Consider the following 12231-nt stretch of genomic DNA (forward strand, 5'->3'; position numbering starts at 1 on the left):
AGAAAGGACAGAAGTTACCAGCTGGCCTGCAAGTATTACAGAGTATCAGGAAAGATTGCAGAGTTAATGCACATGTGCAGTTTATAGCTTTCCTAAATTAGAAAAACCTGCCATTAAAACCACATGGTGCTATGACCCAGCTGCCAATTAACAAAACCTTAACAAGATTTGAAAGAACAAGATACTGATGTGTGAAAATTTTACCATAGATCATATTTTGACAAGAATTTTGAGAATATACTGAAAACAAAACACTTCTTGCCAGTGCATAAAAGACCTGAAAAAAGCCATCATTAGCCAGCTCTGCCACAACTGCTGGAGAACAAAAAAAAAAAAAAAAAAAAAAAAAAAACAACCACACACCAAAAAAAACCTCCTTTCAAATAAAATTAAATTATCAGAGAAATTAGAAGTCTAAAAATGACACTGTAGTTTATTATTGGAGTACAGGTGGGAGTTAGATTTGGCTCTGAGACAGACTGTAATTCAAAAAAATACGCTGTGTAGTAAAAACCTGTTAATTTGTAGCCAACTGGTTACTGAGTTAGAAGATAACTACATCATATCAGAGTCCTCTGGGAGTTTATTTTTAAACATGGCCTACAGTTTAGGGATGAGAAGGTATTGATATGAGAGGGGCTGGTGTCACACAGAGAAATAAATCATTTTCCGTGGCCCTGGTGCTGGCCCTGACACAGTGTGGACAATGAGGAGGCTGGAATGAAAGGGGCTGATGAAATTATTGCTCCCACAGCCTTGACTCACCCAGTCTGAGTGCCAACCAAAGCTGGCTGGGGTCTAACGGGGTTCCTGAGCCTTCACCCCCTCCCTTACACCAAATACATCCACGAGCATCCCCTCCTGTGGAGCCCAGGACATTCCTCTGGCTGCCCTGAGTGACTCCAGACCCCAGCACGGAGTCAGAACCACCTGTGCCTTCCATTCTAGCCCATGGAAACAATTCCCAACTTTGTGTGAAGAGTTAAAAGCCACAAGAGTTTGAGTAGAATGATAGTGAATTTGTCACAGGGTGAAAAAATAGAATTTTGGGGATTTAGAATGGGGGTTCAAGAGGCAAGATGGAGGAATCTGGGTGTGTCCTGTCCTTCTTCTTCTTGTCCTCCATCTTCTGCTGTAGTGGTGGCACTTCTGAATTGGTTTAGAGTAGAGACAGACTGTCTAACATAGTGATAGGTATTGGAAAATTATTGTAAATAAAGCACAAGTAGTTCTTAGCATAAAAAGCCAACACCACCCCAAGGGTGGTCAGTGTGCCACAACCCAACCTGCTGGACAGATCTCAGCAGGTCAGAGAAAGAATGGAATAGATAAGAGAAAATAAACAGCCTTGAAAAACTGAGGAATCTCAGAGCTGAGGAATCTCAACTTCTTCAGTTGTAGGGCTGGGAAAAGGAGACTTTTTAATATCATTTCAGCAACACAAAACCTGAGACCCTCCCAAACACCAAATACACCCTTGAGCACCCTCTCTGCTGGCTCCCAGAACCCCTCCAGCCCCCAAAGCACAGCACCTCACCCCTGAGCATCCCCCTGGAGTTCAGCCCTGCCGGGAGGGAGCTGCCCACGGGGCCTGATCTCTGATGAAATTACTGATGAAATTACTGTTCCCACAGCCTTGACTCACCCATTCTGGGCACCAACCAAACCTGGCTGGGATCTAACGGGGTTTCTGATGGTCTGGGTGCTTCACCCCCTCCCAAACACCAAATACATCCACGAGCATCCCTCCCAAACACCAAATACATCCACGAGCACCCTCTCTGCTGGCTCCCACAACACCTCCAGCCCCCAAAGCGCAGCACACCAGCCCTGAGCATCCCCCTGGAGCTCAGCCCTGCCAGGAGGGAGCTGGGAGCTGCCCACGGTGTCGGATCTCTGATCTCACCCCCTCCCCTGCGTGCCAGGGCTGCGAGGGGAAGCCCAGGGCGAGTAAGCAGGAAACGCATGCAAATGCTGCAGCTTGAGAAGCTGGCTCAGGAAAGCCCCAGCACAGCCTCAGCCACCCTCAGCCCCTTCGGGTGGGCCAGCACAGCCAGCCTGGCACTGCCAGGGGGCACAGCAGCCACACAGGGCACCCACAGATCCCTGGGAGTGAAAACTCCCATGGAAAGGGGAAAAAAAAATCAACCCCACACCTGGAGGACAGGCTGTCCACGATATAAAGGCAAAAAATAATGCTGATTTCTGCCCTGGTTTTGGCGATTTTTCTTACAATAACAGAGCCAGCTAGCTGTGTGCCAGACTGAGAGTGTCAGGTCCAGGTAGGGCCTTGGCACTGCTCTCCAGACAGGCACAGGTTTGTACAACTGCACTGCCCAAGCGGGAAACAGCTCCCAAAACCAGGAATTCTTCACTCAGCAAGGCTCATCCCTTGGGGATTGTGCTCAGGGTCACAGCCTCACAGCAACACCTGAAAATTCTGCTTCTCCCCAATGTCTCCTTTAATACCTTGGTCCCATTTAGCCTTTCCTACCCTTGATGGGCACTAACAGTGCCGGCCTGGGCTGTGCCCTCCTGGATTGCCATCAGCTGTGCCCTCTGGCTCTGCCCTGCAGGAAACAGAGGTGTGAGGAGCCACACACAGCACAAATCTCATTAATTTGTTCTGTCAGCACCAGTGGATTTGAGCTTGTGTTTTAACTGTTTTTCCAAGCTCCCACCAGCCTTGGATGGGAGCAGATTTGGGGAAGCCAAAGCCCTGGGCAGGGTCTCCCTGGGCACTGAGAATCTGTCACAGACGCTGCTGCTGGCCCAGCAAAAGGAAAAGGAAGAGGTTTAGATGGGCTTTGAGGTGTTGTGATTTCTCACCACACTGTGACAGTCACACACCACGACCTTTTCTCCTTCCCCATCCCGCTGTGACTGTGGAGCTGGGGAATGGGCTGCACTTAAACATCACCTCCAAACAGCTCTCAGTGCCCTTTCTGCTACCCTGGAGCCAGGCCGAGGAAAAAACCCAGGTGATAACCAGGCCAGTAAGATTTGCCTGCATGTGATCTCCATGTAATGTTCTTTTTTTTCAACGCAACAGCATCACACATCCTTGTGGCCCTGCGAGTCTGATCCTGGGGTGACTAATTCAGGATAGTCCCTAAGCCTGAGTACACCCTGCACCTCTGCAGTGCTGATGACACCAGGCAGCAGCTTTGAGACGAGGGAATTACCCAAGACACATCTAATCTGAGCCCTGGCTCTGTTTGCCATGTGATAAGTGGGCAGGCTGTGTGCCCTGAGCGTTGCATCTTGCTGGGGGGAGCACACAGGGTCCCCGTGCTGTGTCCCCATGTGGGCTGGCCAGGGACACCCCTGGGCTGTGGGGACACCTCTGTGGCTGCTGTGCTAAGTGCTGCCATGACTTGTGTTCAGCTTGGGGTGTCTTGGTGGCGTTTTGGGGACACGGAGGGCTCCACATGTGCCCCCATGGCTGCTCTGCAGGGCACAATGGGCATTGTTTGCCTTCGGGGCGGGTGAGCAGCCTCTGGCTTGGGAGGAACAAAGCCCCAGAGCCAGTTCCTGCAAACACAAAACATGCCTTTTTATCACTTCATGACAAATTGGTTTGTCAGCAGCAGGAAGTGATGTTAGTGCCGTCCTCAGCCAGGGGAAACTCCTCGTGGTTTCCATGGGGATGTATTGCAACCGGAGAGCTACAGATTTATACAAACTGAAAGCTCCGCACACGCCTGCTGTGAGCCAGGACGGGGGATTGGATACCACGGGATGGTCTCAGCTGAGTCCTGCTGGCACAGGGGGGGACACAGCCAGCTCATGTTGGAGGCAGAAAAATGGGAATTTAAAGCCCTAAACCGAGGTGAAATGTGTGCCTTAATATTCCAATCAAACAAAGCAGCAGAGCTGGGAGAATAAATAAGGGGTGGGAAGTAAAGATTCTTTCACAAAGTTCAGCCTGGCTGTGCCACCAAGGCATCCTCCTCCTCTGGATGTAATGTTCCTTTTTTTCATTGTAATGGCATCACACATCCTTGTGGCCCTGCGAGTCTGACCCACATCCTGCTCCTTCCCCATCGCTCCCAGCAAGCCCCCAGCTGATCCCAAGGTGACATTTGGACAAAGTCCCACTCTGATCTCCCTCCCCTTCACACCGGGGGAGCAGTTTGGGATCTGGGTGTGATCCCATCCATTAAAACCCACAGGAGCCTGAGACTGGGCAGCGTCAGAGTCGGATTACAGGGGACAGCAGGAGGATCCCGATAAAGCCCTGGCAAAGGGCATCGTGTGTGAGAGCTGGAGGTGCCGCTGGTGCCTGGCAGGGCTCACAGCAGCTTTGTGCTGAAGCAGCTCTCTTTTGCACCCCTCTGTCAGGTGCCTGCTTAGGTTCCAAAAGCTGATCTGCTGCCAGGTAATGAGTTTTATTGTTCCAAGAAACACATAAACAAGCTCCCGCGGCTGTCAGGGAGCGGATTTCTGTTTGAATTGCGATTAACAGGCAGGGGTTTTTTTTTTATCAGTTGCATGGCCAGGGCTGCCAAGGTTGTATTTTTCCACTGAACAAGCTCTGCTTTGCTTTGAAGGTGAAAGTTTGTTCCACCCTTTACTGCAGGTGTAAGAAGGCTCACGTATTCAGAGGCAGCCTTGCATATTTAACCACGACAGCAGTGGCAGGTTCGAGGTGCCAAGGGATTTTCCATGGACAAAGGGGTTTTGCAGGATTTACAGCACAGGTTTTGGGGAGGACATTCACTTTGAGGTTCGGGTACACTTGAGGAAAATGTGAGTTTCTAAGTTCACTTCTCAGCGCCCAGGGATGTCTCCTCTTTTAGCTGCTCCATTTTCCCCTCCCTCGGTGTCAGGTTGAAAGTCGGCGAGGGCTGACGTGCGGTGCTGACGGCAGAGCTGCTGCTTCCGAGGGGCAGCTCACATGGAAGAGCTTCAGAGGCAGCAGAGCCTCATCCCATCCTCCAAGGGCACCTTCCCCCAGGGGAACAGGCCTGGATTTCAGCACCATTAACACCCCAGGTAACTCGCAGGATAGCAGCAGGAGTTTGGGGTGCTTTGCTCATCTTGCTGTGTGACGAGAGCACAGCTGCTTTGTGCTCACAAAAACATTCCCCTGTACAATCAAGATCACAGCTGCTTAAATCCCTTGATTTTACACTCACAACCTGGTGTGTGCCCCAGCAAAACCATTTTTGATAGTGCAAAAGTTGGATTTGACTCTTTGAATATCAGATATGCAGGAACTGCTGGCTCCCTTCTGGGACCCCAGAACCCTTCTGCTCCCTCAGCATCCCTCTCCCTGCTACCAGCACTACCCTGCCCAGGAAATGAAGTTTCCAGCTTCATCCCACAGCCCTCAGCTTCCCTGGGAAGGGGATATCACATCAAGGATGCTGTGCTGCCCCACAGAGCCCATGAGAGATGCAGATGTGTCCTGGGAACCCTTTGCTGCCCATCATCCTGCTCCTGCCCAGAGATGCTGCTGGAGCTCCCCTGCCCGGCTTTGGCTGTGCTTCATCAACTCTCCTCATTGCCTCAACAGAAACACCAGATCCAAGTCACTCTAGTGATAATCTCCAGCAGGAAAGAATTTATTTGGGTCTGGGTAATAAAATGGGTGAGTTGCTGGTTACCTGATCCCTTGTCATGCCCTGATTTGTTTACAGAGATAGCCCAGCCAGCTAAATACCTCATTGCAGGCATCAGGGGCAATTTGAGTTGCAAAAAGGATTTAAGGAGGTGGGACAGAAAAAGAAAAACACTCTGAGAGTTTGTGCCAAGTCTTAGAGATCTGTTACTAACAGGTTAATTTTTAGACTTAACCTTTCAAGTATTAGAAGTAAACAAGGAATAAGGAAGCCTATTCCTCCTTCTTAGGAGAAGAACTATTTTGAATTCAGTGTAGCCCAGTGCCCAAGTCTCAGCTGGTTCTTCTAACTGTTACAGCCATCAGGGCAGCCACATCCACTCCCAGCTGAGAAGCCAGCCCTGGCTCCCTGCCACTGCACACAATTACACGGGGACAAAGAAAAGCTCAGGTTAACAACCTGCAGTAGTTTCTAGTCAATTACGGTGCTTAAACCCATTTTTCTCAGTCAAGACCCGAGGCCAGAAGAGTTGAAAATTACAGCTCTTCACCCTAAAGCTTCACATGAGTCTTGGGACTGTGAAATGCATTTTAAAGACTATATAATCCAGATGAATAGAAATATCATAATTTATTCCGTTTGGTATAAAAAAAGTTATAATCATGTAACAAAACTATGTCTTCATAAGAAGAAATATATTATTTCACATCATAAATAAATCAGCAAACATACAACCCTTGGCAACTCAAAAGCACTCGCCTGGTGCTTTCATGTCAGTGCTTGGGAAACAAGAAGAGCTGACAGATATACACACACAGGATTATTGTACCAAAAAATACTGAGGTATTTGGTTTCTCTAGAACTGAAACTTTACGTTTGTGAAGGCAAAAAAAAAAAAAAAAAGAACAAAAACCCAACAACAATGCACTAATGTAAAAATAAATAAATAGGACTGTCATATAAAAGGGGACAGCATCAGTGTTGCTCAAAGTGTCCAGGAATGGGAATACTGGTGAGCATGCTACTAAACATGGAGCAGGCTTGGGACAGACAGAAGACAAGGAGGGACAGCTCAGGAAGAGCCAATGTCCTTTGATCTCTGTGCAGACATCCAGACATTTGTTGATAAGTCAGAAACACCTGGTTTCTCTGGCACTGGGCGAGCTCCTCTCCATGGACACCGTTCTGGGGTGCACCCACAGCTCCCCACAAAACACAAGTGACACTGTCCCTGTCCTTATTGCACTTGAGACAGCAAGTCTGAGTCCTGGCCACGTTCTTCAGCTGCTTCTTCAGCAGCTCGGGGAAGTAGTGATGGGGCTCTGAAGGTAGTTTAGAGCACTGGACGTGGTGTGGACCGGGATGGAGACGGGGAAGTTGAAGACGGTGGTGGTGGAGGCCCCTCTGTCCAGCACTGACATCGCAGGGCTCCCGGCCTCTGCTGAGCAGTTGGGGGCCAGCACCTGCGACTCGAACTGCAGCAGCTGCCCCATGAAGCTGAAATTCGGGGAGATGATGCTTCTCCTCTGCTTGACAAACTCGAAGGCTTCGTCCAGTTTGACTCTGTTGGTCCTCATGAGATAAGCAAGGCAGATGGTGGCTGAGCGGGAAATGCCAGCCTGGCAGTGCACAAAGACCCTTCCTCCCTCGCTCTTCACCGAGTCTGAAAGAATCAAAGCACGCAGTTAGCAAACAAGTCTCGCTGCTTCCAGAGGTGGGAAAAGCACAGGCTGCTGTTTTACATTTCTTTAATCCAGCCCTTCCTTAGCCTAATAGGTGCACCCGGAGCTTTTGAGACAAAGGGAGTCTTTGTCCCGAGGAAAGCAGCTATTTTCACTCTGGGCTCCAATTCCAATTATACTAATAGCTCCTCCAGGTCACTTTAGCAGTCTTGCAAGATTACTTTAATACTGATCCGCTTAAATTCACTCTTTTCTGCAAGACCAGCGCCTCTTGAATCAAGATTTCAAACAGCTTTAAGGAGCTAGGATTATGCCTGTGAATAGAATTAAACTAATGGAAATGTTCCCCGAGTTTATCTTCCCAGTGGAATGTTATCCCCCAATCTCAAGCGGAGATTTTACCGCGGAAAAAAACATGCCAAAAATTACTTCCCAGGGAACATTAACCCAGAAACAGCGCGGATTGCAAGAAAGAGCTCATTTACCGATGAAATCGATCGCCTCGTTGAACCAGGAGCTGATATCCGCCTTGTGGTTGTCCTCCACGGGGATACTTTTATACTGGTAGTGCCCCTCGAAGTGGTTGGGGCAGTTGGCCGAGACATTGATCAGCGCCGTGATGCCCAAAGCGTCCAGCATGTCCTTGCGGGAGGCGTGATAGGCGCTCCCCAAGTACAGGAACGGCAGGATTTCCACGGGCCCGCCCTGCCAACAGAGGAACAGCAGCGCTCAGCCCCGGCCGGTGCTGGGCGGCAGCGCCCGCTCCGCTCCCTTCCCCTCCCGTCCCGGCTCCCTCCGCTCCCGTCCCATCCCGGCGCTCACCTGGTCGTACAGCGGGGTCCCGCAGGAGCTGCAGCCCGAGTCGGCGCTGCCGGGCGCGGGGCTGGCGCTCAGGGGCAGGCTGAGCCCGGCGGGGGCGGCCGGCTTGGTGCACAGCTCGGAGCAGGCGGACGCGAACGCTTCGTAACCTCCTGCGGGGGCAGAGCGGGGAGAGGGGCGCGGGGTGAGCGCCGCACGTTCGGGGGCACAGCGGGGCCGCCCGGCCCGGCCCGCCCGGCCCCTCCGGCGCCCGCGGCGCCACTCACCCTTGAGGAAGCAGATGCGGGCGCCGCGGGCCTCCCTGCAGAGGGTGCCGAGCGCCAGCAGCATGGTGCTGTCGCGCTTGGGCATTTCCAGGTCGGCGCTGCGCTCGTCCAGCAGTACCACGGTGTGGAAGAGCCCCTGGCGCAGGCGGCCACGGAGCTCCTCGTTGGGCAGGACGTGCTCCAGAGCCAGGGCGCCCTTGGCGCGGCGCCGCACGATGGTGCTCAGGCGGACGTTACAGGAGCCGCGGATGTGCGCGGCGTTGAAGGAGAAGAAGGAGCGGCAGTCGAGGACGAGGCACTGCGCGCCGCGCTCCTGCAGCAGCGCCCGCAGCGCCTCGCACTCCAGCGCGCACACCCGCAGGTTCACCATGGCCGGGCGGGATGGCTGGATGGATTGTTGGATGGTTGGGTGGAAGGGCAGGGCGGTGTGGCGGAGGTGCCGCTGGTGCCGCTGTCCCCGCGTGTCCCAGTGTCCCGGTCGCGCTTGGCCGCTCCCGCGCTTATATCGGGGCCGCGCCGGCGGGAGCGGCGTTTTCTCAATGGGGCCGCGTCACGTGGTGCCCAAGGGGGCGGGGCGTGCCGCCGGCAGGGGTGACGTCAACCTGGCCGCGTGCCAGCGCGGGCGCGCCCGGCCCCGCCGGCGTGACGTCATCCTTCGCGGGGCCGCCGGGAGCGCGCGGAGCGGGGGCGCGCACAGGGGTGTGTGTGAACTCCATTGTACACCTGAACACGCGTGTGCACACACGGCCGTACTTCACACACCCCCCCCGATATAAATAGATATAAAATGTATTAAAATATATATGAAAATATATATATAAATATATAACAATGTAAAAATTTATAAAGATATAAAAAAATATACAGAAATATAATATATATATAATATATTTAAATATATGTATAAATATATATAAGTATATAAGAATATAAAAATAAATAAAGGTATAAAATAAACAAACATACCAATATATCATATATATTAATATATGTATATATGCATGTGTATAAACATAAATACACATAAATATAATATATATAAAAATATAAGTATATATACATATATATACATGTATATACATTTCTACATATATATACATATAGATACATTCACATATCTATGTCTATTTTTAAATATACATGTATGTATGTATGTATGTATGTATGTATAGGTGTGTGTATGTATATGTGCCTAGGTCAACATATATATGTGTGTATGTGTGGCTATATATTTATAAATAAGGGTATATATTTCTGTATATATTTATAAATATGTGTATATATACACCTGTGTGCATGTGTAGGTGTGTATATATATCTGTATGGGGATATATATATATATATATATCTATACATATATCAGAGGGGTGGGGGAATATTCTGCTGCAGCACTGGCTGCTCCCTCCTTTCCCACAGAATTCAAGGCAAGCAGCAGCAGCAGCGTGGGGATGTCGAGCTTTGGATGAGGGTGTGATTATTCTCCTAAAATATATGTAAAAAGGAACGAGCATACACATCCATATATTTGTATTCATGCATAAGCATAGCTACATGTACAGACAAACCCACACATAAATATATATGTGTACACATATATTTGTGTATATGTTTATAATGTAAACACATATTTCAGAGTCGCTCCCATCATGTTTCATGGATATGGAAAAAAACCCCACAGTTGACCCATATAAAGTTCATTTTTCCCCACTGAGACTCCCCCAGGGGTGGGGGCTGCCCGGTAACCGGCAGGACACTGGTGGGAGCTCTCTTTTTTTCCCCCCCTTTTCGGTGCATCAGCACTTCCCAAAAGTTTTCTTTCTTTTTCCGTGGATGACTGGCTTCCACCGAGCCACGGGTGTTTCTTACTCAGGGCTTCCAGTCAGCGCTGCTGCCACTTCCCCTGCTCTGTTCTGTGTGTCCCCTCCGGGTGTCCCCTCCGGGTGTCCCCAGCCCTCTCTGCCCATCACCCCGTCCCACCCCAGCCCTTTCCCCCAGCAATTCCTCCTCCCCTGCTCTGCCCAGCTGTTCCTTTCTTACCCCGTTCTGCAGTTCTGTGTTTTCACTTCCCCCCTCCAGCTGCCCCTTTTGGAGGAGACCTCTGCACCCACCCAGGGCTCCTCTCCCCCTCCTGCCCCTCCAGGCTCCCCCCAATCTCTCCTCACATTTTCTGCCTCCCCCACCATCCCTCAGGCTTTGAGCACCTCTGTGTCAGCTGAGATCTCCAGGGTTTTCCAGGATCCCAAAGGGGTCCAGGAGGACTGGGATGGACATGGGCAGGGGTGGGTGAGTGCCAGCTCTGGCTCACCCACAGGATTGTCTCTGATCTGCTGAGCACTGGCTTTTCCTGCCAGAACTGCAGCCTCAAAGTGAATCTGTTATTTCAACACGTTCCTTTAAAATAAACACAGGATTGCACTTTTCATTCCATTTATTTATTGTTGTTCTTTCAGCAGCGGGCTGGGAGCAGATTGTGGGAGGAACACTCACACACTTGGGTGCTGGGAAATGACTCCTCTCCATCACAGCAGCCCCAATGTCCCAGGGACCCCTCAGGACCCCTGAGCTGGGCAGGTGACACATGTCCCACCACAGGGACATTACCCCTGGTGGCAGCAGCCCCAGCTGTGCACCTCCAAAGATGTGACATCACTGTGACACCGAGCTCTGGTGACCTTGCACATCATCTGTCCAACACCTGCCTGCCCAGATCGTTCTGAGGAGAGGAACAGCAGGAATGGTCCATGATGGATTCCTTGCCAACTTCTTGCAGCACAAGCCAGCACGACAGATGGCCACAGGACAGGGCTGTGCTCATCATCTTTCCTGCAGGAAATGGACCTCAGACACGGAGCTTTCTGTGGGTCTGTACCCAGGAATTCATTTTCTGCTTTGGAGTGTGATGTGGGAGTGATTTAAGGCATCTCCTGGCAGGGCCATGGGCAAGGCAAAGTGTCTGTCCAGCCACAGTGGAAATTAGGAACTGGGACATCCTTAAAATAATGAAATCCCAACTGTACCCAGGAATCGCTTCATTTTCTCCTTTGGAGTGTGATGTGGGAACAATTTAAGGCATCTCCTGGCAGGAGCACGGGAGAGGCAAAGAGCCTGTGCAGCCACAACAGAGAACCCCTGTGGGATTAGGAACTGGGGGCATCCTTAGAATAATGAAATCCAAGCATGGTTTGGGCTGGGAGGGAATAAAGAGCATCTATTCCATCCCATGCCTGGCTCACAGGTATCCCTGTGCCACTGACAGGTTTTTCTCTCCTTGTCCTAAACCCTTTTCAGTGTCACACAAATATAAAAAACACAGATTTTTTTTTTCCCCAAGTCTGGCATCTTCAATTTTTCCCGACTTTAAAGAAATTTCCAGGCCTGCCACCTGCCCAGCCAAGGGACAATGCGCTCTCAATGACATCCACTTTTCTCATCGTGATGTTAACCAGCAGCACACAAATATTGAATATGAGCCAGGGCAGGGATGACACCCCACGGAGGCCTTTGCACAAAGGGAATTTATCTCCACAACAATGATAATTGCTTTTCGATGCACTTATGTAACTGCGAGGCTTTGGAATCTGGTCTTGTTTATACCCGGTGTAAATCAGGAAGAAAAAAATTCATCACATGTGGCAGTGTGTACTCAATCACTCGCAATCCTGGGCTGGCTATTTCCTTGCTTTATTTTTGTTTTCTTCTCTTAAATAAACCTGCCCTAAGAATGCAAGAAAGCAGAATACAAACCAGGCCTGAAGTGCCTTTTAGAAGCTCATACCGCCTTGAATGAGCTGCTAAAGGGTTCATTTTCCTGCCCTAACAAAAGCCAGGAAATACAAAATTAACCCCTTCCTCCCAAACAATCCCTGTCAGCGCCGGGGCCACGCTGCCTTTGTGAGG

The 12231-nt window shown here is 50.4% G+C and overlaps 1 protein-coding gene across 1 annotated transcript; it reads right to left on the minus strand.

The window, feature by feature from the left end:
• Positions 1–6178: 6178 nt before the first annotated feature.
• Positions 6179–8880, minus strand: DUSP1 (dual specificity phosphatase 1). Its single transcript, XM_074552121.1, has 4 exons — positions 8335–8880; positions 8072–8220; positions 7735–7954; positions 6179–7230 (listed from the first exon to the last, which is right to left on the minus strand). Exons 1-4 carry the CDS (start codon positions 8702–8704, stop codon positions 6860–6862), a joined length of 1110 nt encoding a protein of 369 aa, XP_074408222.1. The 5' UTR covers positions 8705–8880; the 3' UTR covers positions 6179–6859.
• Positions 8881–12231: the final 3351 nt, after the last annotated feature.

The sequence above is a fragment of the Zonotrichia albicollis genome, chromosome 15 (assembly GCF_047830755.1).
Source record: "Zonotrichia albicollis isolate bZonAlb1 chromosome 15, bZonAlb1.hap1, whole genome shotgun sequence".
Lineage (NCBI taxonomy): Eukaryota > Metazoa > Chordata > Aves > Passeriformes > Passerellidae > Zonotrichia > Zonotrichia albicollis.